Source organism: Acanthochromis polyacanthus, chromosome 13 (assembly GCF_021347895.1).
Source record: "Acanthochromis polyacanthus isolate Apoly-LR-REF ecotype Palm Island chromosome 13, KAUST_Apoly_ChrSc, whole genome shotgun sequence".
NCBI lineage: Eukaryota > Metazoa > Chordata > Actinopteri > Pomacentridae > Acanthochromis > Acanthochromis polyacanthus.
Window position 1 is genome coordinate 6,157,800 of NC_067125.1, and position 26,830 is coordinate 6,184,629.

General features: G+C 40.7%; 1 protein-coding gene across 4 annotated transcripts in view; it reads right to left on the bottom strand.

Moving 5' to 3' along the window:
* Positions 1–14,008: 14,008 nt before the first annotated feature.
* snx19b (sorting nexin 19b) overlaps positions 14,009–26,830 on the bottom strand; it is a 58,189-nt gene continuing 45,367 nt past the window's right edge. For 3 of the 4 annotated variants that reach the window (XM_051957540.1, XM_051957542.1, XM_051957541.1), the window contains exons 12-13: positions 22,159–22,343; positions 14,009–18,188 (exon numbers count right to left, since the gene is read on the bottom strand). In XM_051957540.1, coding sequence (XP_051813500.1) covers positions 17,968–18,188; positions 22,159–22,343 — 406 coding nt within the window. In that variant the 3' untranslated portion in view covers positions 14,009–17,967. Of the gene's footprint in view, positions 18,189–21,889; positions 21,978–22,158; positions 22,344–26,830 lie in introns of all 4 variants that reach the window. The other variant, XM_051957543.1, reaches the window with a different exon arrangement.

The following is a 26,830-nucleotide window of genomic DNA, read 5'->3' on the forward strand; positions in this document are numbered from 1 at the left end:
AATTTTGGAGCCAGATGCTACGTCCATCTTTATATACAGTCTATGACAAAAACACTGCATATATAGAAACACCAGTCAAATATGATCAAACAAAATGCTTAAAAAGGTTATTCAATTTTAACTAAAATAAGATTTTAAAAGCTTTTTACCCCACTGTGATTGCATTAGTATAGTGACACATTATGCTGGATGCTTCCTGGGTTGACTGTTACAGAGCAAACGATTGGCTGTCTGGGAGGAGGCGTGTCACATGTGTCATACAAACTGCCATCTTCGGTGTTACAGAATTCTGTAATAGATTTCTATTCAGGGTTTATTAAGTGGTGAGTCTCTCCCTCGTGACGTCTCTGAAGACACACCACCTTTGATGTCGTCACTGACTGTTGTATGTCCTGTACATGTACGTAGTGTATAGTCGGAAGGTGTATATTTTCTAATCAAAAACCATAAAGAATGTATTTAACTGTTTTTGAAAATCTATTTGAGATATTGATCAGTTTAATGTGGGTACATAATAATATCGTCTTATGGGAGGAATACTCAATAATTGTAGCAACAAACATCTCTTCTGTACCTGCATAACTGGTTTCAAATTGTGTAGGACTGTCCTGTAAATGTTTCAGGAATTCACTGTGAACTGTCAATTAATTTTTCATGAAATTTGAGGCATAAAAACTTTGAAGAAATTTGCTGGAAAATACAGGACATCTGTTTTCAGTCATCCAGGTCCTAGTTATCCCAAAAGCTTCAGTAGAAAAAAACTGGACCGCTCTTTTTGGTTCTTGAAGACATTTTAGGTCTCATCCAAGAGTATTCTTCAGTGCAAACAGCAGCATTATTTTGTGGTACAAATATCCTCTGAGATCAGACTGTAGTATTACTAACATCACCAAGGCTTCACAGTGTTGTGTAACATGTCTAAAGCCACATTTCCGACAGAAACGTTGTCATTCCAGGACTATTTTTGTCATTCTGTACAGTATCTCGTTAGAGGCAGCTGTGAAAGAACAAAAGCCAACAGATACCTTTCAGTGGCACTCAGGAAAGGCCATTAGTTCAGAATTAAAATGTCTAAAAATGAATGTGCTGCTGATGAACTGCTTTCTGTTTCAGCTTATATACCTGAGACTGATGATGGGATGGTGTGAGCTGGTGTTGCCCTCAGCTCTGTGCTGTCAGCCCCTCAGGACATCAGTAGCAGCAGGTCATCCTTTATGACCCTGAGGTTGACTGACTGTCAGCTAACCTCCCGTTCACCTCCAGAACCTCCTTCTACCATTAGAAGACAGAAGAAAATGATCGTAACTTTCTCTGCAGGTATGTATGAGTGTGTGTGAGTGACAGGAGAGAGAAAATGAGTTGTGCGAGTCATCAGGCATGCACACAGCCAAAGCACATGTTTCTTTTGCACTTCTGGAGGTGTGTTGATATATATGTTATGTGTGTTTGGTGTGTGTGTGTGTGTGTGTGTGTGTGTCCTTCACAGACACAATACACTGTAAAAAAAAAAAAGAAGAAGTTATTTTTACAGTAAATTTCCAGCAGCTATGGTTGTGAGACCGCTACCGTGAAATTATGGTCGAACATTTTCTACATTTACTGTAAAGAAATCTATTGATATTGTTGATTTTACACTTAAACAAGCTTCATTCCATACTTTACTGTAAAAAAAGTTTTAACTCTAAAAACTTGAAAATTTGCACGAAAATATCATATAAAATAAAGTTTGTGCAACTTATTGTAAATAGTTCCATTTTCAGCACAATAGTCAGTCTATTTAACATTCAGTTTATGTATTTTTAACAAAAACTGCAGTTATGGCTGTCATAAATATTAAAGCACATGTCTGTTATTAACACAAACATATGATTTTTTTCTAAAGTAAATGCAAAAATCACTACGTTACTCGCTTTAAATATTACGTTTCTATTATTAGCACAATTGTGAAAATTGACATTATTTTCGAGAAATAAATGCAACAATTACAGTACTGCTGTTACAGCATTTTTCCATGAAATAACTGTACAAGAGTCAGGAAATGTATTTTTTCAAAAGAAAATTTTTTAAAAATTTTAACTTGACATTTACGGTGATGCAGTGTTGTATAAACTGCATCGAACAGTTTTAGTGTTTACAGATTTTTACCGTCATGGTTTGACAGCTTTTCACCGTAAAATTTACAAGCATTTTTTTTACAGTGTCAGAGCTTCTGAAGGCGTGTGCTATCAGTCCCGTGTGTGTGTTTTGATTGCCAACATTGTTCGGAGGTCTGTGGAATGGCAGGGATGCGTCTCACACTCTTCTTTTGGCAGCAACAATGTTGGAGTTCCAATTTGCTTCAGGAAATCAGCAACTCAGGCAACAAAGAGCACTCTGTTGACTCTGAGTGGAGGCAAACAGAGAGTCATGCTGCTGAGGACAGCTGGGCATTAAGCGTTAAATCTGATACAGGCACAATAACACAAGACGAACAGCAGAAAGGCTCTGAAATCTGCCCCCAGACAGAAAGAGTGGATGTTGGGATGAAGGCAGTATGAAGAAAATGCTGCTATCATTCAGTGCATGTTGAGGTCTGCTTCTGCTTGTATTTTACGATAAGACAGATAATAGAAGAAGACTGAATGATGGCACCTTTTGTCCCCCTAAACATGACTTGTCTGGCAAAACTGGTATTCAATATACTGGGATTGATTTAAATGAATTTGGAGGAAGATACAAATTTTACATCTTTGTGTCTGCAGGATGATCAGAAGCAGCCGAGAGGCAGAAACAGCAAAACAGCTGGCCAGGCTTCACCTCTAACACTCACTGATGTCCATTCACTGTATTTAGCATGTTTAACCTGCACACAATGTAATATGGAAACAGCAAGGTGGAGTCACAGAGCTGTGCTGGCTGTTTCTGCAACTCAACTCTATGACATCCTAAAAGTCCCATGGGAATGAAGTTATTGCAACCATATAAATGAGTAAACAAGTAAACAGAGTGAATTTTTGCAATATTAGTGGTTAACGAGTAATATCTTTTGTGGATCTATTTTCTGAATGACGTCATGCTACCACATTATGTTTCATATGACTGTTACTGACTTATTAGTTTAGGTGATAAACAGCAATGGCAGCATATGTAATTAAAATTAAACACTTAGCTCTCAATAAATTCCACTTAAATATGCAATTAAATTTAGTTACTGTGCATTATACCATGTATAATTGTGTTTGTGATTAAAAAAAAGGTCTTGAATAAAAAAAAAACAGTTCATCTTCAACTTTTTAGTTCCTCCTTTCTTTCTTTCTTGTTCATTTGGGACACATTTGAAATTCTATCAGACATTTTTAAGTCTTTTGGACAAAAATGAAAAGTGATTTTGGACAATATTTGTTATTTTAGAAATGTTTAAGTCTAATAGTAGTGGTATTGATTTCCTCATCTTACTCTTCATACTTGTGAGCTATAGGATCTAGATATCTACAGGAATGGAATGAAGTTTATATAAAATCAGTGTTCCTGTAAATGATATTTTAGTCAGGTTACTAATGATGCAGACTGATTGCCAGCTATTACTTCTCCACCTTTTCTCCACAATGACCTCACTGTCTGTAACAAAGTCCTGATGACCAGATCCAGCAGCGACAGCACAGTTAAACTTGAAGAAGTTTGGTGTGGTTGGAGAGGGCAGGCTGATTTCCCCAGACTCGCCCAGCTCCACACAGCTTTGTGGTGCAACAATAACAAATAGAGCGAGAGCCAGTCACACAGGCGGGGAAATTAATTAGGCTGAGGAGGATTCTGGTTACAAATACAGCTGTGGAGCTTGTTTTGACTGCTCAGCGGTTTAGCTGCATTGCAACAGCGAGGCGCAGAGCTGGTTACCAGCAAACAACTGGATGGGCTGGGAAGTCATCCTCCTGCTGCTGTCACCACACTTCTCACTCTTACTGCACTGAAATTTTCATCCATCCATTCATCCATTCATTATCTATACGCCGCTTAATCCTCATTGGGGTCATGGGGATGCTGGAGTCTATCCCAGCTGACTGAGGGTGAAGGTAGGAGACACCTTGACAGGAAACAGTCTACCACATATAGAGACAAACAATCACACTCACATACAGACAATTTAGAGTAACCAATTAACCTCAGCATGTTTGTAGATTGTGGGAGGAAGCTGGAGAACCTGGAGAAAATCCACACATGTACAGGAGAACACGTAAACTCAATGCAGAAAGATCCCAGGAAGGCTGGGACATGAATCAGGGATCTTCTAGGTGCTAGGTGAAAGTGCTAACCACTACTCCACTGCGCATCCCCCATTGAAATGTATTCCTTCTAATTTATTCACCACAGCATCACTGCTTTACTGTCTTACTCATCTTTTTACACTGATGCATCGTCAGCAGAACATACAGACTTTGTAACGACAGTGAAGCTGTTGCAAAATCTAGTCATTTTCAGAAACTATGAATAAAAATTCCTCTCTGTTTCCTAACTGTTGCCACTCCTGTTATAAAGTCAGTTCTGTACGTTCAACAGGTTTCACCTTGGTTTTACAACACTTCATCCTCTGCTACATCCTTGCTTCCACATCCTCCCTCTCAGATCAGCAACAGGTGGATTCCTGTTAGTTTACCATGTAGCGCCTCCCTGTGGCCTCCAAAGAGACAGAGTGACATCTCATGAAACACACCAGTTGGGCTCTGTTGCCATCTAGAGGTCTCGCATACATCTCACCAGATCCTCACCTCTTTAGGCATCCAGCTGGTTTGTTATTTTGGCTAATAAAAGCTTTAAACTCAGAGATAAAGTCTCAAATGTGACTTTAATGAGCAGTGAAGATATTAAGGGTCCTAATAATCACCACCCTCATGGTACTACACCACATCAAGTGACAAATGGTGATGGAACTTGGTGATGGTAATGGAATTGTGACCCTATAAGGACTGATTATGATTATTTAATCTACCCTGTTTAAATTGGACTTGTTTTGGTTGTTGTTCAAGTTCTAAAACATTTCTCTCATGTAAAATAAGTTGAATTGCCTCTAGGCTCAAAAGATGCTGTAGATGTCATTTAAATAAAAATGCTATCTGACAGTGGAATTTAATTTCTACACCTACTATATGCATTCTGGGTGTTTAGTTCTATTTTGTGTCCTGTTTATTGGGAAATGAAGCTCCCAAACCTGAATAAACTGGAGCCTTGGAGCCACTGGAGGGCACTGTAGAGCAGCACAGAGACACTGATGTGACTTTAAACCTCATTTGATCGCTCGCTCATTAAACAGACTATGTGCACGCTGATAAAGCAGGTCAGAGGCATTTTGTGACACCAGCATTTTCAGAATAGATGATTTGTGGAGGTCAAATGAGCAGTGAAAACTGCCGGCACAATATTCCAGTCACAGCTGACTGATCTGATATCAACAGTCACTGAGAAAAACAATCCTTTCTTCAGTGCAAACAACACAAACACTTGTGGTCTGTGAGCTGATGCTCAGCAGTGATCTGTGTGTGTGTGTGTGAGAGCAGTCTGTTAGAAGAATGTGCTTGAACTGTTTTCCTTTTTCTCAGACAAATTGGTTTTGAAAAGCAGACTGGACTCCATCGAGCTGCTCCCAAGATGATTTTTCTAATGTTTTCCTCATGAGGCTGCAAAAGGAACAGCTCCAAATACTTCACCGAAGCATTAAAGATGATTTCTTTCACATTTTAATTTTGGCCAGCAGGTAATGAAGCCTCCAAAAATAGACGAACATAGCTTTTGGGGTTCTGCCTGAGGTTTTATCCTTTAAAGGGCAGTCAGCTCAAACAGGTATGTCCTCAGAGCGGCAGGCCAGTGTGTGTGTGTGTGTGTGTGCATTTTATTATGTAAGAAAGAAAAGAAAACAAGAGTTGGACGGAGAATGAAGGAGGAGTGTCTCTCCAGCAAATGACCAGAGACCACCGTGTGTCCAACAGTGCTGCAATGTGTGTGTGTGTGTGTGTGTGTGTGTGTGTGTGTGTGTGTGTGTGTGTGTGTGTGTGTGTGTGTGTGTGTGTGAAGGGGGAGTAGATTGCATAATCTGTCGAGGACGAAAGAACATGTGGTTTCCACGTAAATAAGCTCATGCTGCAGACTGATGCTGACGAGAAGCGAGACTTTAAATTTATTCACTGCCCAAAAAAAATCCTGTGGCAGTCTCAGTGCTGCTGGGGGTGACGGTTCTGTTAATGCAGCTGTTTAAAGTGGCAGTAGCTGGGATTCCTTTCTGCTGTTTGGTTCATAAACTACTGAACAAGACAAGTCTTCAGATTCACCTGAAGGCTGAGACGACTGTTTTGCCTCCAGGTCCATATAGTAGCTCCTCTGAAACTTTCAGACTCATCATCACACCGTCTTCTTCAGCAGATGGAGGTGCTTTGAGTTGAGCTGCTGGCTCACCTCAAAGTCCATTTAGCAGCTGCTCCAGAGCTTTCTATCAGTGCACATGCTCTTCATCGACAGGTGGAGAAAATACGGTCTGTGATGTTGATATTTTGTGCGTGGTGGTTAGAACTTTGGCCTTGCAGATAGAAGATCCCCGGTTCATGTCCCGCCCTTCCTGGGATCTTTCTGCATGGAGTTTGCATGTTCTCCCTGCATAGCGTGGGTTTTCTCCAAGTTCTCCAGCTTCCTCCCACAGTCCAAAAACATGCTGAGGTTAATTGGTGATTCTAAATTGTCTGGAGGTGTGAATGTGAGTGATTGTGTGTCTGCATATGTAGCCAGCTGAGATGGACTCCAGCTCCCCACAACTCTAATGAGGATTAAGCGACGTATACATAGAGGATGGATGATTTATTTTGATGTCAACTGAAAGATTAAATGCATCATGAGAAAACTGAACACACACTTTAATTGACAAAAACACTCTGGCTCTCATGGCCTCTGTTTAAAATAAATAAGGATGTTTAGGACCATTAATCTGCAACAGTTCTCATCTATCAGACATAAATGCCGATCGGTCTGTAACTCCAGCCTCTTAAATGTACAGAGTTGTTGCGTTTCCTCTCTGATAAGAAGCAGACATGGTAGAATGTCATTTTGTGTGATGTTTGTATGGCGCTGCACATTTTTCACTGCTTTCTGATGTTTTACAGAAATGTCAAAAAGTAAAACCTGGAGAATAATAAATGGTGACAAAAAGCATTAGGGGCAGCTGTAGCCATTTTTTCTTGTTTCACAGAAAGGAGCTTTTTGGAAATAAATGATTTTCGTTGCACAGTGGTGTCTGGCTGGTTTGGGGGGATAATCTTGATTTATGGTGGATGAGCATCTTTTACAGTAGTCTCAATCAGCCGACCTGCTAACAAGTGTTTTCTAAATGTTCTGTATATGCACAGACAGTGCAACACATTCCAGCATGAGTGATCCATAACTGGAAAACTTTCAGGAATAAAGTTTCAGCAGCATATCATACAGTAAACCCATGATACTCTACTGAAGGGTGGCTGAAAACAAACCGTAACAACGCTGCTATCTATAGTCTGCTGTATGCTGGATGGAAACTTGGACAGAGGCCCGACAGATTTTTTTTCTCCCTGGGGCCTCCAAACAGGTTAATCCAGACATGGTTTTGACAGAAGCGTTTAGATTTCTGTATGGATTTCTGTATTTTTTGGTTGGTTGTTCTTAGCTCTTCTCTTTGAAGCTGTTGCTGCTTCCTGGTTTTCTGCCTTTTCCTCATATTGACAACAAAGTCTCACACTGTAGACTACAGTATGTGCAAACAGGTGACAAAAGGAAACACTGATTGCAAAGTGTTAGACCACAACATGGCTACAGAACCCCTTTGCATTGATTCTCCAAGACTCTGAACTCTGGTACATATTCCCTCTTTTGTTGTTCAGATTTTTGCTCTGTCTAACACACTGGTTCAAAACCTCACAGATGTTGAGTTGGGTTCAGATGACTGTCAAGGTCGTAGGGCATGTTTCCATCATTTACATGCTCATCAAGTTTGTCCTTATTGGTACACATCTGTATTTGCAATTTAGTTAGTAGTATTTACCTTTATATGAGTCCATCCATCCATCCATCATCTACACAAAGTTTAATCCTCATTAGGGTCTCTGGTTACTGGAGTCTGTCCCAGCTGACTTATGGTGAAGACAGGGGACACCTGGACAGATCACCATATATCACAGGACTACATATACAGACAAATGATCACACTCACATTCACACCTACAGACAATTTGGAGTTGCCAGTTGACCTCAGCATGTTTTTGGACTGTGGAAGATAACCCACACATGCACAGGGAGAACATGCAAACTGCATGAAGAAAGATCCCAGGAAGGCCAGAAACTGGACCAGGGATCTTCTAGCTAACCACCAAGCCACTGTGCAACACCAGTATGAACTGAGTTTGTGCATTTTTTTCGCAAATGTACAAAAACAATCTATCCCAGGGGTGTCAAACATGCGGCCCGCAGTCCAAAACCAGCCCTACAGAGGGTCCAATCTGGCCTGCAGGATGACTTTGCAAAGTGTTGACTGCTAAATGTAAATTTGCAAAATGATAAACTTCAAATAATTTCTAGACTTCGACAAGTTGTTTTGATCCTAAAATAAAATACTAGATTGCTCATTGTTCTTTTGTCATTTTGTGTCCCATTTTGGTATTTTTTTTGTCTTGTTTTTTGTCTGTCTTTTGTCATTTCGTGTTTTCTTTTTGTCTCGCTTGTGTTTTTTGTCTTATTCTGACATTTTGTGTTGCTTTATTTGATGTTTTCTGTCATTTTTGGCATTTTGTGTTTTTTTTTTGTCTCACTTGTGTTGTTAGTCTGCTTTTGTGTTGTTTTGTTTCTCGCTTTTGTCATTTTTGGTCTTGTTTGTGTCATGTATATATTTTTTGTCTCGTCTTGTCCCTTGTCCATTTCTTTTTTGTCGCTTTGTAACTTTTTTGACTAATTCTTTTCTCTTTATTTGTATTGCTTCATGTCATTTGTCTCACTTTTTGTCGTTTTGTTTCTCGTTTTTGTCATTTTGCGTCTGATTTTTGTAATATTTTGTCTTGTTTTTGTTGGGTTTTTTTGTCTTTTTTTTGCCATTTTCATCATAAAATACTATATCATTCATCTCCAGACACCTGTGATGAAATGTTTTGTTCCTTTGTAGAAACACTGTGATCCAGAAGTTGTAATGTGTAAATGATAAACTGAGGCATAATGTTGCTGAAATTGAATTTATTTTTCTTAGGAATTACAGGTTGTTCATGATGTTTTCTAAAAACATAACTCATTAAATGTGAAAATTTTCAGATCTGTACTTTTTGGTACTAAAACAATGGAAAAAAAGTGGAACTGTGGTTATTTATAGGTTAGGATGCTGTGATTTTACTGGTCTGGTCCACTGGAGATCAGATTGGGCTTAATTATTCTTCATCTACTTCCTGAAAAGTTTAGTCAATAAAAAAGACAAAAACTCAGAGATTTCAGGTATCAGAAGCTGGTTTTCAACTTTCTTTGTTAACTTTCTGCTTCAACTTTAAACTAAATTTCCTTCACTAAGCCAGCCCTCTGGACTTCCAGTAAGCTGTGTTCCTATTGGCTGTCCAGGTGGCTGCTTGGTGTTATCAGGAACACCTGAGCAGCTCAGTGTCTTCCTGCTTTATGTCTGCACTCAAACATTTCTTCTGCTTCTCTTCACTGAACCGGGTTTGCTCTGTTGCTTTAGTTTGTTCTTTAGGCGTTGGCTTGCAGCTTCCAGCAGTAAAATCCTCTTTAATGTGTTTCTTGGTGTGTTTTAGGGCTTTGTACTGGATAGTTGTCTTGGTAAATGTGGTTCTTCAGCCACAGTTAGCACATGGTGCTAATGTGTGCAGTGATTAGTGGATTTAGTGCAGCTGAGTTGTGTCTTTATCTTGGCTGTAGTGAGTCTTTAGAAGTTTTTGGTCAGACACATTCTGTGTTCTTGTTTGTGAACCAACGTTGGTTGTCCAGAAGGTAAGAGTTTCTGTCCTGATTCTGTTTAAAGAGGTTCTCTGGTAAGCTGCAGGAGACTTTAGTGTTTGGGTTGTGCTAGTTTGGTTTTTGTACGGTTTCATTTGGACGACTATCTTGAGGTCCCTCCATGTGGCTTAGTGAGGATTTCTGGAACAGTTCTACAAAACAACCTGCAGCAGAAGAGACTTTGAAAGTTTTTAGGAAGTCCTGAAGACCAGACTTTAGAGCAGCAGAAACATTTGTCAGCAGTTTGAGCAGGAGAAGGTGAACTTCAGAGTAGAAATCTTAAGTCAGATTTAGGTTTTCATCAATGTTGGTTTCAAAATTGGAAGTTTAGCATCCAGTTAAAAGTAATAGTCATGAACATGAGTTGGGCTGTCACCATAGCAACCTGTGACTTTCTCCAGACTACGCCAGCAGCAGCGGGTAAGGATCTGACCACTGCCTCCTCTCTGTGCTCTGGGCTGCAGTTGCTACAGCGACACTGTGAGTCGGTCTGGTCATGTGGGCGTGATGGCAGCCGCCCTGGCTTCCACCCAAACACTGAGCAGAAACACAAAGAGCGCCGAGCCGAGGGCCTCCCGTTGCTGTCAGGACGGAGCCTTCAGTAGAGCACAGCGACTTCTCCACTGATCCAGAAATGATGAAGATCCGTGTCCCTCCTCACGCTCCGCCGATGAACGTCTTCAGGCTGCATGTGAAGGAGGAGGCCTTTCTGATGTCACTCACTCTGTCATCCATGATGACATGAGGCGCCTCCTCAACCACAATCGCATTAAACCAGTCTGGGAATCACATAATGAAATTTTATTTTTATTTTTTGGACTTTGCATTTATTCATTTAATTGAACGACACTGTTTGTGGGGATGACTTCATTTAAAGGCCGTTATGGATCCCCTGCTGGATGCCAAACCACCAAAGCAGAGTTTCAGCTTCGACATTAGCGTTGCATGATGATGACAAAAGAAGAAATGCTTGGGATTTTTGCGTATAAAATCAGTTTTATTAGAGTATCAAATCTAATATAGATATCTCTTTTCCTCTGTGGGTCTCCTCCCACCCACAGACCCCTGACCAGCTCTCTGAATAGACTTCCAGGAATTGAGGCTCATCCACCACAGAGAGGCTTTTACTGGCACTGCTGCTTCATTTGGTTCTCAGTTCCCGAAACTATGAGCGCTCACTGATAATCAATAATGTATAAGCAGTGGAACAAATCAGACTAGACGATAAATGCTGTTGCTCCAGTAAGGGTACTTCTGCGTGTGACAATTCACATCTCCAAAGCTGTGCCATGACGTTCCTGTTTGTCTACTGAGAGGAGACCAGGTTTATTTAGATCTGCTCAGGTCAGCACTCAAACTATTCTAGCCATGAACAGAAAACGTTTTCAAACTTTTTTTCACTTCCAATTTGGAATGAACATGTGCTAGGCCTTTCAGTATCTGACCGGCTAAAAGATGCAGTATTAGTTACAAACAGAATATATGATATGTACAAAACTACAGTCTATGTGGAGCTTCACTGCAACTAACAAATATTTCCATTCTCGATTAATCTGTAGATTGTTTTTTAATTAATCAATTAGCTGTCTGGTCTATAAAATGTCAGAAAATGCTGAAAAGTGCCAGTGTCATCAGTGTTTCCCCAAGATGACACTTCTTCTGTTGTCTACAGCCCAAAAGATATTGAGTTTACTGTCATGGAAGAGTTAAAAAAAAAATCACAAAATAAGAAAGATGAAATCAGAGAATTTAGATTTTTTTCTTCAATAAACTTTTTTACTTGAATTAACTAATCAATATTCTAAATAGTCTAATGGTTGACAAGGAATCGATGAATTGATAAATCATTGCAGTTTTACTTCATAGTTGATGCTTGGAGTTGTACTGTACTCAGGGTCCTCTGCTGGGTTGAGACCTCACCACAGTTTTGGCTGATAAAAGGGTCATTGTGTCAGATTAGGGGATCATCTATAATTCATCAAGGGAAAAGAACAACTATTGTAGTACCTCTTGCCTGTTTTTGATCCCACAACCCGTCGTCTTTGTATCAGGCCATTACCAGGATGATACCTGTATTATTAATAGGGCTGGACCCGAGTATCTGAATATTCGTTCGCTACGGCGGTATCCGGATATTAATTTTAGTATCCGAGTATTCGGCCCACCCCTCGGATGTTACTGGGCAGAACGAATATGCGACGTTACTGTCTTCCCTCCGCCTTCGGCCCACATCGGCTCATCCCGTCCTGTGATCACATAGACATATATACATATGTCTATGTGATCACCCTCTCCTCCACCCAGACGAAAATATTCGGAGCTTGTCTCTTCCCTTCGCCTTCGGCCCACTTCGGCTCATCTCAGCTCCTCCATTTGTGTTTCTTACCACCACCCGAATGGCCAGGTTGCTGCCGACTCTGACGTCACGCTTCACTTCATTGCATAAACACAAGACAAGATGCCGAAGACCTCTGCTGTTTGGGAATTCTTCAGTTTAACTGAAGACAGAACTAAGGCAGTGTGCAAAATTTGCGTCCAGGAGACCAGATGAATGGATCCGAATATTCGGGCCGTCTCTGCCTCCACGCCACCGCCCCCCTCAGCATCTTTTGCTAGTTTGGGATTGTACCAGTGTGAGAGTTTCCTCAGTGGTCATAAATCAGAGCTTTAAGCTTCAGATTCAGATTTCTGCATCAGCATAGTAACATACTTCCATTTTGTAATCTACAGTATGCAAGGGTCCATGTCCAGCCCAAAAGCTGTGCCCACATGGACCGTCTACAGGGTAAACAGGAAACAGGTGGCATTTAAAACAAATGCTGATTATGAGGAGAGACTCTAAGAGGGAAATCTCTGTCACCCACGACTTTGTAATTCTTTAACAAAAGAGTTGTAATTATTGCGGTCAGTGCCAGACTTGTAAGGGGCTTTGGTTTGTTCATACTTTTCACTGATGGCACCCAAACATCACATCAGAAAGTTCTAAATCTTGAACCAGAAATCTTGTGCTGTGTCTGCACACTGTGCCCTGGAATACTCACTGCCACAGTGCACATAGTCCAGTCTGTATGAGCTGGTAATGCGTTTTTCTGCGTTTGATATTAATGGCAATGCCAGACCAACACATTTTACTGTAGTACGAACACAGCGGAGTGTACATCCACAGTCAAAGTCTGAACCCTGTAAACAATGAGTTGGCCTTAAGAGGAGCTCTGTCTGTGTCTGATGTCTGTTGCTCAGTGACTAAAACAAAACAACTGTTAGCACAAACCACCCTGAACTGCAAACAACCTTTTCAAAGTTAAATCCTAATCAATTAAGTCCAGGAAAAAAAGATCTATAAAAAGAAAATCTTTAACTAATAACTGGAGCCTCAGGACTGAACAGCTGAGGAGTCTGTCCTCAGTGTGGCTGCGTTTTAGAGGTCAGACAAGGACCGACATATTCTATTTAACCGAAGCAAATCCAATTTATTCACAGTGCATTTTCTGAAAGAACAAAAATGATATCAAAAAGCCATCTATGTAAATGCTTAATCACATTTGTCCATCCCTACGCCTCAGTGCTCAGCTAATCCTGAGTGTTGCTTACAGTTTGATCTGTAAATCCGATATAAGAGGATTTCTCGGCAATGCAGAGCCACCCACCCAACACCCCCTGACTCCCCCTCAGCTGAGCTTAACAGAAACTATTCCAAGAAATGGCTCAGATCCTTATTATGGGGTATTTAAAGGTCTTCTTCTACACACTTTTTGTTGATGTTGAACTTGAACCGCAAGTCTGCAAGCTACAGCAAATTACTGAGGAGCTCTTAGGACACAGCAAAAGTGCAACGTCCAGACAGGAGGGATAAGTAAAGACAATATAGAATGCATATTTGACTGTGAAGAGGCTGAGCGGATTTCTGGTGAGCGTCCAGACCGTTAAAACATGCCTGGGATAAATTTAAAGTAAAATCTCATAAAAGATAACGCTCACCAGCCTCTTGTAAAATGTATCGCCCACCTCGGGCCAAGAAAATGAGTGTGAACAACAGTTGAAGATTTAATAACTTATGTTTGGTAACTTTATTGTTTTTGCAAAAGCAGTGAATGCCTAAAAGACAGTTTTTTACATGCACAACGCAACCACGTGTTCACTAGTCACAGTGTAGAGGAAAACAAAAGACAGAGGGTGGACAGCAGAACAGGGTTACAGCCAGCAGTGGACCTGAGCTCTGCCCCATAATGTTTTAATGATAGGAGACACCATAAAGCTTCAGTCTACGCCGTCACAAAAATGTGGCTGTTCTACGGATCATTTGGCATAAATATGTTAAGCTCCCAATACAAAAACATGAACGTCACATCTAACATCTACCACTGATTAGACACATAAAGCAGTGCATCACTTGATTACATTTTTCTGTTTTTCCAAAATCTTTTTAATGTTGCACCAAGTTTTCATGTTATTATGACACTTTGTAACTCTGGTCCTTTTGCGTGAAGCCTTTCATGCTCTACCATCATCCTGTCAAATCAAATCTTTGTCATTATTACACACAGTTACCGAGGTTCAATAAAATGTTTCTCACTGTAGCAAGACACTTTGGTATTATGTTCATAAAACTCCTGTTGATAATGGGTGTGAACTGTTTTTGTAGTATTCCTATCTATGCTCAGAAAAAAGTCCTCAAATCACTTTGGATTAGTAACAATGTAATTGGTTTTCTGTGTTTTAGTCCATGTGTCTAGATAAGGAAAATGATTGAACTGTGGTTTAAAGTTGTTTACTTGCTTAACATGAGAAGAACTTTTCTAATTATTCAACGGAAAGTGCAAAGTTTCGCTGGAATTATTAATCAACACGGAAATGAACAATATTGAAGGTTTTCTAAACAGTTACTTTCATGTTTTAGGGAAACGTGAAACTAATTATATTACAGTATTTTATACTTCTACCCAGCTATAGCATTCTAGCACGGTTAGCTTTGAAAGCTGGGCTTATACTGCATGGATGTTATTACTCTTGTATTACACATCATCAGCAGCCTGAAATCTCTTCCTTTTCTGGTCCCATCAGAAAGTGAAGCGTCGGTTCTTTGCGTCATAGTGGCAGCATTATGCAGCAGATGGCGATCAGGTTATTATCGGGCAGCGCCGTTTTGTTGAAATTCAACATAAGCAAGAAACAAAATGTTTTCACATGTAGTAACAGCTTCAACATTCAGCAGAAATCAACAAAGTGAAAAAAAACATGTTAAAGTTTCTGGAACTGGGTGCTTGAGTTCTACTAAGGCGTGGTGAGCGACTTCACTGTAGAACGGGCAAACTTCATCAAGTCACATTGTAAGGCAGAACCAAGGACAGAGCACTTCATAGGAGAGGACGGTCCTCTCTCTCAGCACCAGCACATCTCTAATTGCTTTATGGATGGAAGTCATTTAGCATTTCTAGCAAATAAATAGGCTAATAAATACAGTGAATAACAAATGAGTACAATGGAGAGGAAAGACAGGACTTTAAGAATGAGTGCAAACCACTGGAATGACAGTAACATTAAAATCTGACTTCATTTGTAACTTTTCTTAGAACTCCACATGGCTCAAATGAATATGCAGATTCAGCTGAAGGACATTTATCTGATTAGCTGCTTCAACTGAGGCTTAACTAAACAGTATGTTGCAGTCTGGGTTTAGAAATTAAGGTTATAAATAAAGAGATACACAGAATAACGTTGTAACAGTGTTAGGATACTCTCAGGAACTGCAACAGCTTCTGATCAAAGTAGGGAAGACGCGCTGATTGTTGCATTCCTTTCGTAAAGGCAATAAGATCATAACGCAGTGTTTCAAAATGCGAAAACCTTCAACAATAAGATTAAAGTGACAAATACTGGACTCGGTGACTCCATGGTCTTCATCCAGTCAAGGTGGATGTGTGGGATAGAGGACTATACATCGGCTCAACACAGTCAGGGGTTGGCTTTGTTGTGTGTGAAACCCTGGAAGTCTGAATCTGTGTGATAGAAACTGTCATCATATCCTGCAGTCTCAAGCTCAGACTGCTTATTTTATCATGGCACGCTGCTACGTCTTTATATACATAACGTAACATAGTAAAGGATTTGTTTTTACCAGAGGCGGTCTTTCATTTAACGCTTGTTTTGCTGATTTTCTAAAGATTCAGTTGAATTTTCTGTCACACTTGAACGTAAACCCGGCTAATGTGAGCGACATGAAGAGTTTTGTGGATTATTTTAAAGGAATTTTTACCACCGTTCTCTGACTGAATATGTATGAAGATATTGCACGTTTTCCAGATAAACAAATATGTGTGGGGGTGTGCTATACAGTGTAAGATAAGCAGTCAGCAGACACAAATAAACATTTATAGGTTATAAACTACACATGCTTGAGTGAGGCCAATAACTAGTAACTAAATTAATAAGCAGAAAAAAGGCATTAGAATGTGTCTGATGCAGCTCAGCATGTGACAACGACTGATGGATGGCAGCTTAGATTTGCTTTGTGGTCACAGAAAGAAAACCGTGTCTTTAAAAGTTCAAAAAAGTTCAAATTAACCCTTGAAAAAGGTGAGAGTGGTGCTACCTATCAGACACCAGGCTAACGTTACGACTGGGACAAACCTGAAAGCAAGCTCAAATACATAAAGACTGGACAAACCAGACACAAAGACCACTTTACCTACTTGCAGAGACATTTCCATAAAGACACAAGAGCGCTTACTGGTGACTGGTCAGTAACCACCAGCTGTAGACAACTCTGCAAATCTCATCAGCTGTCACGTGTTCTGCTGCTGAAATACACATAAACAGCAACCTACAGCTTGTGTGGTTCATACTGAGTGACATTTCTGCTGAAAAGGTCACAAAATGAAGATATTTTAAAAAAAAAAAAAGATTGGTCGCCATTGTGTTGGGAGCATCCTGTGTGTCGTGGTGAAGGCACTGGGAGCTCAAAACTTCATCAGCATGGACAGACAGCTTTAAAAGGGAGAGAGGAAATAGTACATGCTTCGATGTAATTTACCAAGCCTAAATACCGTCAGTTAATTAGCCAATTATCAAGCTCTATAACTGATCTTAAGTATTTACAGACTCCAGCAGCTCACTACTTTACAGTTTTTGAATGGATCTATGCCAACACCACTCCCCACACCCTCCATGTACCCATTTTTGTGGCGCCCCATTCTTCTATTATTTAGACATTAACTGTGCAGTTTATTCTCCAAGGGGCCTGTTAAAAGAACGGTGACGTATGACGTGCAAAACCTGTAAAATATCTTCTGGCCAGCTCTTCACCACCCGTCACTACAGTGTGTACTGTTTCTGCACCTGGACACTTCCAGGTTAAATCACTACCAGATACATGTGATCCCAGAGGAAGGCTCAGGTTTAGGAAGAACATCTCACATTACGTTAGAATCACATATGTGGCTCAATACAGGGCCGGTGGGAAACTGAAGAATGGGTCAACAGAGAGTAGAAATAGTCATGCTAAGTCCAAGCAGAGTGTTGTGAGATTCAAGTTGAAGGGAAAAAGCAAATCCTACTTCTCTAGATTAGAGCAACAGGTGTGAGTTTTTCTCCTCAAAGACTGTAGAAAGAGATGAGGGCAGAGTGTGGGACCCATCTGAAGTGAGTTTAGCCAAAGCTGGGGAGTTTAACGGGCAGGAAGAGGCTGGATAGGGAGATCGGAGGAGGCTTTGCTTCATGTTTAGATCTGAACTGCACGTCAGAAACGCTGTGAGATCAAACACAAACCAGGTGCTTTCATGTAATCAAAGCTGTAGTGTGTGTTTCAGAGTGAGTGTGTGTACAGGACACCATGTTCAAGAGCTTCATACGTCACTAAAACAACACATAATAAGAGACAGAGCCTGAGTGAGCTCAGGAGTTTAAAGTGGGGACACACAACACTCAGCCTGACCAGAAACATTCACTTCAATTCTAACTGCAGAACATTACTGTAGTAGGACAGCAGCAGCCTTCGCTTCACGCTGCTTTCCAGCTAATCATCAGTGGAGAAAGATCAGTTAGGATGATGGCAAAGTAAAGGTGGCTGTGAAGGTGCTCCCCGCCTGCTGTCTCCTCATGCCAGCAGCTTCTCTGGGTTCTTAGAGAGGGTCTGCAGCAGGCTTCTCTGGAAGTCCTCCTCAGGTGTTTCAGGAACCAGGAACTCCAGCAGCAGGTCGAACAGACAGTAGACCAGGTGTCTGAGGGAACACAGGACCAGCAGTCACCATCTTTTCCTTAGTGATCTCATGTGGATGACACTATGAGCATAAAGTATGTTTATAAAGCCATGACACTTTGGTTGAATTGATCATCCGGTACCTTACAACCATTGTTATGAGTTACTAAATCCGATGCTCTCTGGTCTTTACAAACTAAAGCAGCCACATTTAGTAAATCACTTGTTAGATATTAGCAAGTAATTATTATGTTATTATATTTGGCAAGAACATAAGATAGTAATTGAGTTATGAATTTAAAAACTGCTGCTGCAATGCAACTTCAACATAAAATATGAAACATTTTCCTGATTTTGGTTTTGCCAAATCACCTAAATGAGGCAGTCTGACATCAGTTCCAGTCAAACTACAACATGATCTTTGGAAATGAAAACAGCTGCATGTAGATGATTAAAAGATCATACAAATGCTCCACAGAAAAGAACAACAATAAACACATGAGGAAACACAGCAATTAGATCAGAGTCCAAACTCAGATTCAGACTGAAAACTGGCTTTAACTAAAGCCTCGATGCACCATGGTAGGGCTGGTGTGTCTAAATCCTGTAGATTATTCATCAGGCCAAATTCAACAACAGGGCCTGAATAGGATTTAAAATGGAAACAAACTTCTTATACAAAGCAAGTATGAGAAAAGTGAGGGGTTCTCTGATATTATTCCACCAAGGAACGCAGCAGAGTCGTGTGACAATCGGTGTTGGTTTGTCCATCTGTCTGTCTGCAACATTACTCAAAAAATGAAATTTTCAGGGAAGGTCAGAAATGACACAAGGACCAAGTGATTAGATTTTGGCAGTAATGCAGCTTATAGTCTGGATCCATGGATTTGTTAAAGATTTCTGTTTCACTGTGAGACAGCGGCATGGCGTCACTGTAACCATGACAACAAATGAACACTACATCAGCTGCCTGGCGAACTTATCAGGACTGATCTATCGGAAATGATACCAGGAACAATTGATTAAATTGTGGGGGTGTTTCTGAGTCCCATCAATTCCTGACGCGCAACAAATTTAGGTCACGTGATTCAGTATCCGTACATAACGTACACATGCAGAACACAAATCAAATGCTGCATTTCTAAAAAATAATGCTGCATTTCTGACAGTGCCTTATGGGGAATGAGCAGCTTTGGTGGAGTACTGCTCTCTGACTGCCTTTCTAGTTTCTTTACTGAGTGCTTTGATTAAAATAAAATAAAAAACACTCCATGGAGTGGACCTGACTGATCCTAACAAACAGTTTGTTTCTACATCTGTAACCCTGTTTGGACCTGCAGTTGTTTAGTCAAGAATTTAGTCCACTCTGTTTGATTTCAGGGTCTCTCTCTGTGTCTGTGTGCAAATGAACACGTACGCTCCCTGACCACACATGAGATACATCTGCGTGTAATCTTAAACCAGAACCTACAAACAGCAAACCATGTGCATCCAAGTGTACAAAACATTCAGGCACATTCAAAAAGATTATCAAGCACTCCTTCAGAATCTGAAGGCTATGACCTTAGAGCTAACTGAATGGAGTGATGTCAGTCAGGCTAAACACCAACATACGCATATGAACTGTAGGTGCTATAGTACAAGGCAACTGGACTTCTCTTTTTAGTTTTGTGAACAGCAAAGTTGTATATGCAGTCAAATGCAACAAGGAATGTACAGACCTATATATACAGGGTTCTCACCAGGATTTTTTTACAGCGTAACGGCAGGTCCTCCGGCACGCACAATAGCCTTCATTAAATCTCGTGAGCGGCCGGCCCAGATGTCAGCCAATGTGCGTCACGCAGATGCTCCAAATGCTTGTGATTTAGGTCACTATTCACCATACATGGCATCACGGAAACAACCGAGACATGCTAATTGTAATCCTGAGATTGGAAGCGACTCTTAATTCTAGACGGGAACGGGTCAATCGACAGGAAAGTACGGCTGAGGTGGGGAGACATAAATTAACCTAGATAGGCAGCCAGTCGATAAAAACAAACATACATGGCGTTATCTGTCAAAATAACAGCGTAGCGGCCCTAATAACAGCGTAATCTTTTAAACTGACAGCGTAACAGCCCGTTACGCTGAAATGCGCTGGCGAGAACCCTGATATAGGTGAGACAAAGCAACTAGTCCACAAGCACATTGCACAACACAGGAGAGCCAGCTCCTCGGGAAAAGACTCACCATCCACCAGCATCTAAATAATAAGTGTACATATTCTGGACAGAGAAGGCAGATAGGCTGAGAGAGGAGTAAAGTAAGACATCTATGTCAAACTGGAACAGCCATCTTTAAACAGTGGAAGGGGTCAGCAACAATACTCACAAGGTACTTAGAAGACAGTACTTAGAGATCCCTCCCCAGACAGTTTATCACCTTGAGGCACATGAAGCCAGGGCTGTTAACAGGCCATGCAATTTGGGGGTGAGAATAAATACCTGGACTTCCTCACCACTCACTTAAACTCAGGGGGCCTCTTGGACGATAGCCAAAATGATTTTAAGAACTAAAACAACTAGTCCTGCTGCCTTTTACTGAAGCGCTTTGAAATGACCATGACCTGGATGAGTGACAGTCTACACACACAAAAGCATGCTAACATAACAACGCTAGCATGGCTATGTTTAGCAGGTACTGTGTTTCCACCGTGCATCATCTTATTTGACATGTCTGCATGCCAATTAGCACAAAACAAAAACTGTCTGTTTTAAAGCGTCATGGCAATCTGTCCAATGATTTCTGTCCGGAAAATTGGCAGAAAGACCACAAGAGAGACCAACAGATTGATACAGACATCTTGAGAGTGAGATATCTGCCACGTGTAATGGTTGAAAAAGCCATTTCTAGAGGTTTTGGGGGGATTCTCTTCCTTTATTTGATATGAATATCTGAGAGGAGGACAGATAGGAGGACAGAGAGGAGGACAGACAGGAGGACAGATAGGAAGACAGAGAAGAGGACAGAGAAGAGGACAGAGAAGAGGACAGACAGGAGGGCAGATAGGAGGACAGAGAAGAGGACAGAGAAGAGGGCAGATAGGAGGGCAGATAGGAGGGCAGAGATTTTCGTGTTCCAGATCAGCAGCTAGTGTGCTGAGTCGGTGTGGTAGCCTTCTGCCTGAAGACAAGTGTGTTGCTTTGATTTTGGATCGGCTTTGTGTTTAAGAAACTCACTTTGTGTTGAATTTTGGTTTGGATTATTTTTTGTCAGTAAATCATTTTTCTGTTACATGATCAGTTTTCCTGCTTCATTACCTGGTTTTTCATTACATTTGTAGCTCTCCTCATCCCTTAGCTCTCGGGGACATAACACCCATCAACAATGTAGAATTCACCAAATAAGCTAATTGAAGAAACTACTCACTGTTCTGTTTCCTACATGCTCATAGAACTGGAGTTATGTCCAGTAACTACTATTCGTCATTGTTTTGGTGTATCCAAAGTTAACATTCTGCCTGAAGCTGTTGAATCTGGCAGTGGAAACAGTAAACGCCTATAAATGGCAAATTATTTAATTACTTTTGATGCTGAAACATCGCACACGATGACCATGAGGAAAATTCTGAACTTATGAGCAACATCTTTAAAGCTCTGTGTACTCTGTTGTGTTGCTGATAAAACAAACTACAAGAGACAGTGAATAAGCGGCTGTTGAAGTGTAGTTTATATTCACCTGTTAATGTGGGACTCTTGAAAAGAGTCCAATGCAGTCTGCCAGCTGAGTTTGTACTTCTCAGAGCCCAACATGTCTGAAACCAGATCTAGAAACAAAGACATGAAGATGCTGTGCAACTTTCTATTTGCTGTGTTTATCTCTATTTGTTTTCTGTAATCTGACAGAATAATTGACTCAATTAAAGCATAATTCAAAACAAAAATGTTGAAATCTTAAGGCTGATATCTATGTTAGAAAGCATAAAATGTGCTTGTGTGTACACATACCTGGAAGAAGTCTCATCAGACAATCCAAGGCTTCTTGCTTGGTGTTGTGTTTCTGCAGTTGACTGCGTTCAAGTCGAGGGCCAGTAGGCAGAGCTCCACATGGCCACACAGCCTCCTGGATGACCTGCAGGTACACCACCCAGTACCTGGCACATGTCAGGTTGGCTACACTCACATCAAGCCATCTGAAATTTACAAACACAACACAATGGTTTCAAGTTAGCACAGTGGATAAGTCTGAAACTAGTCGTCTCACCTGGAACCAGAGGCATACCTCACATTTAGTCTGTCATTTTCAGTGGTATCTCATTCAGCTACTACTCCATTATGGCCAATTGTGGTCGTAAGGACTTAAGTCTGATCCCGACTGACACTGGGCAAAGACACTCGTCAATCACGGGGCTGACACAAAAAGACAGAGTTTGACGAGGGTACTTCAAAAAGTTCCCGGCTTCACCAGAAAATGTCAAAAGAGAAAGACTGTTTTTGCATTATTTCTCAACAGTCTCCTTTAACTTCAATGTAGTAACTCCATCCATGTTCAAGCTTCTCTGTTAATTCATCAAAGAAAGTCACATCTTAAACCTCTTCAACAGCATGGGTGAGTCCTTCAACACTTTGAAAATGGTGACTACTTAAGTGGGATCTCACTTTTGGATACTTCTGCCACCTGTGCTGTGTGGACATAGTCATTGTGATGAAGCAACATTACACAAGCTTGAAGGTTTCCTCTCCATTTCCCTTTGATTGCTTTAAACATATGAGCTTTAGTGGACAGTGACATAAGGCTTTGTAGTATACAGCTATGCCCAAAATGTGAGCTATGACCCTTGTTTCTGGGTGAGACAGAGAACTTTTTGAAATACCTTCGTACACCTACAGGCAACTTAGAATTGACAATAGCTATAACAGAAAAAGATCCTAATGCAGATCCCTGAACCTTCTTGCTGGGAGGTGCACTGCACCACTATGGTGTCCCGAATCCTTCTTACACAGCTTTAAAGATATCTATGCTATGTTTTGATATGCTGGAGGTACTGAAACAATCCCATTTGTTACATAAAGCTACATTTCATGTCTAGGTAGAGTGACCTTGGCAATAGTCAGCTTAAACTCCTGACTTGGGAAGTCCAATGTGTCATGATCTTGACCGCAACTCAATGATCCTGTCCACCTACCAGACAATCCTTTAAGGTGTAGTCCATGCCTAATTGCTTTCCCACGCAGATTCAGATTTCTAAGGCTGCCATTAGGCTGGCCTGGCACAGTGTCCAACTGGAAGTAGACTTTAACTTAGGCCATTTCCCTTAAATCTTCCACATAACTGCTGAATTTAAGGTTGTGTGATGAGTAAATTCAATTGGCTATGTGTAGCCAGGAGACTCTGATTTCTTTCTTCCCTGGCTAACCTTTTTCACACCAAGATTTACCATCTGAGGGGTGGAAATACAGCCAGTCGCCTCCCAGACTGGACGAGGAGGTTATATAAAGTACAAAGTAAAAGCTAAAAACAACATCTCAACGTAGCTCAGGCATTCAAGCATTGTACGGGTCAAGCTGCTGGATCTGGAAGCGACACTTGAAATTGGCAGTCCTCTAAATGTCAACAAAGTAGCTATGTATATGCAAAATTATGGCATTCAAGATCATTTAAGGTCTTACAATAATTTCAGATCCTGCAGAAGCTTTCCCAAACTTGCAGACACCCTAAAAATGTTTAACACCATACAGATGCTGTTATGCAACATTGTTCAAAACCTCAGAGCTGTGTTAAAAAGAAACAGGGACCTCCTTCTGGGTATAATGTTCTGCTTCTTTTGCTCACTTCATGTGGCCCCTAATGAAGTTATTTCATTAGCTTGTTCTGGCCAGTTACCACACTGCTGAGCTCTACATAGCAAAACTATGGATCGACAAAATGTGCCAACCACCATTTTTGTTTTCCACTGTTGTACATACTTTTTTTCCGTTCATAATCCATGATAGCACAAGAGACTCCGAACAAGAAATACAGATGGTATTTTCAGTTTTTCAAGTAATAGTAATGCAGACGAAAAGCAAGCGTGAAAGACACTTCAGTTAAATTTAAATTCAATTCATCTTTTCTTTTTTTTTAAATGGGGCCGGTTTACAACGCAGGTCATCTCAGGGCACTTTCACAAGTTCAAATGAAGTGAAGTTTAAGACCTTAAAATATTATATTATATTATAGAGAGAAGCCTAACTGACTCCCTTTGAGCAAGCGCTTTGACAACACCCTATGTTTATGTAACAAACAAGCCATTTTTACAGTCATAAAATAGCAAAGAAAAACACACTAAAAAAAATGCTGCTTTCTGATAAACTAAGTATTATTCATGTCTGGACTGCTGAATACAGACTTGTTGAGAAGCGTCTTTCAACCATATTCTGACATTTTACAGTCTACCATTAATGTATGAATCAAGACTGAAGAATGAATCAAAACAACCCCAAAGAGACATAAAACGACACAGAAAGACTCAAAAAAAAGAAAGAGATATAAAATGATGCAGATAGGAACAAGAAAAATGAAACATCTAATGCAGTAGTAGGGCAAAAGCGATTTTTTTTTAAGTTTATCTTAAAGCAAATTTAAGACAGATAATGGTAAAAAATAGTTTGGATAAACTGCAAAGCACCGTCACTGCTAAAGCTTAGCCTCATCCCCAGTAACAAGAGTGTATTTCGGGTAAGGCTAGTTAAATCTCAGCAGGTGGATGATGATATTTGTCTCTACCAGCTCATACCACTCAGAGACAAGCTCACTAAATCACACTGAGTTATGAACATAAAAGGGAACAAAGTATATGGACAGTAAAAGCCCATATACTTTATAGTCCCTGACAGCTAGACACAATAACACAATGAAGCTGTGTGACATTATTAGGACTAATTTACAGTTTGTCAGAGATTCAAGCCTCACTTTAGTACAACCACTGTAGATCTTTATCACAGTTAAATCTCTTGATGTTACAGGCTGTTGTGAGGATTTTTTTTATTATACCTTAAAGAGCATTCTGTTCCACAGTGACTGAATCCCATTCATTTTGAACTTTGGACTAGGAGACACCACATCAATGCAACTAGCCAAGTAAAGGTTTCGGTCTCCACACAGGGGGTCAGCGTAAATTACAGAGCTACAACACAGAGAACATTCCTATCACAGAAATGTCAAATTCATGCTCGATGACCAAATAAGATTCAGTTTCCAAAGTAATCCCCACCCTAGGTCAACTTCTTCATTTGTAAGTGTTTTGATGTTGGGGCTTTCTGTGATCCTGAGCTCCTTAACTTAGCTTAACTGTTGGTTCTCAATTTTGGAAACAGCATTTGATAGAACATATTTGTATAGCAAAAGCTAAAATGTGGACCTTGAGTTGAAAGTGTTGTGTCATGTCCTCTCTGAGGTCAAGAATGACCAGTATGTGGCAACAAACCTTAAAGCTCGTGTTTGGAGTTTCCGTTTGTTTTCAATTTATGTATCATTGTTTAACAAAGGTTAAATGTGTTAGTCTAGTTCGATACTATAATATAAAGTTAGTATAACGCGATATGAAAATTTATTCCTGAGCTCCGCCTTCCTCTCATAGACCCCCATGTTATTCCAAAAAGCGCCGGTCGCTGCCGACCAATCAAGTTCGAGCTTCAGCTTTGTCATGCTGTCAATCAACGGTTACGCGCACAGCAAGCAAGCCCATGCAGAGGTGGGCGAGCTACGCACTACGCAACCGCGCGCACATTTGTTTTGCTTGTGGAGGAGAGAGCATCAGGGATCAGCAACTTCCAGAAAAGTTACCAATCCCACGGCTCGTCAGGCCAAGAGACCGCAGGACGTTTTTTGGCTCGGGGTGCTCGCCTCGCTCCCCGACCACAGCCTCCATAGCCCGCCTGACGGCTTCGTTTAGATGCCCGACCTCTGGAGGAAGATGTTGGGGCGTCTGGGACATACTCTTCGTCAGAGGAGTCATGCAATTCTGAACTCTAGATAGAAATAAATAAACAATGTAACACATATACACGCGTAAATGCACTAAGTTTGATAAACAACGTCATCGAGAGGGATACACGAGTGTAATCACATATTGAAACTTTACTCGTTCGTCCTAGCAGATTCATGTTATTTTGGTATTAGGACAAGTTAGACTCAATACAGCATTCTAACGTAATTCCTTTATTATTTACTAAATGTACTAAATGTAGAAGAGGGGAAAACAGCAAAACAGGCGAGATGCTGCAGCACTCCGGGCACTTCTCTCATGTACTGCGCGCGTGCACAAATAAAGGGGCGAAATCAGAGGGAGGGAGGGACCAACAGTGTTTTGGGAGACGCTGCGATTCAAACTCCAGACACGAGCTTTAAGGAAGAGTCTCGCCTGTAGTTTAGTTCTTTTAGTCCAGCACTGGTCTGGTTCATGTTCACACAGACTTTTTACAAATTAATCAAGAGCTGCAAACTGACAACACGGCACTGTTTCTTATGTGTTTATTTACGTTTACTAGCGTCACAAAGAGCTTGATTACAACCATTGTTAGAGTAATTAGACTGGAAATTGAAGGCATGTTGTCCCAAGCAGTTGAAATTCTGCTGAAATTGCATTTATACACTTTCTGCATAAAACCCTGCAACTGGCCCGTTCAAATCATGAACTGT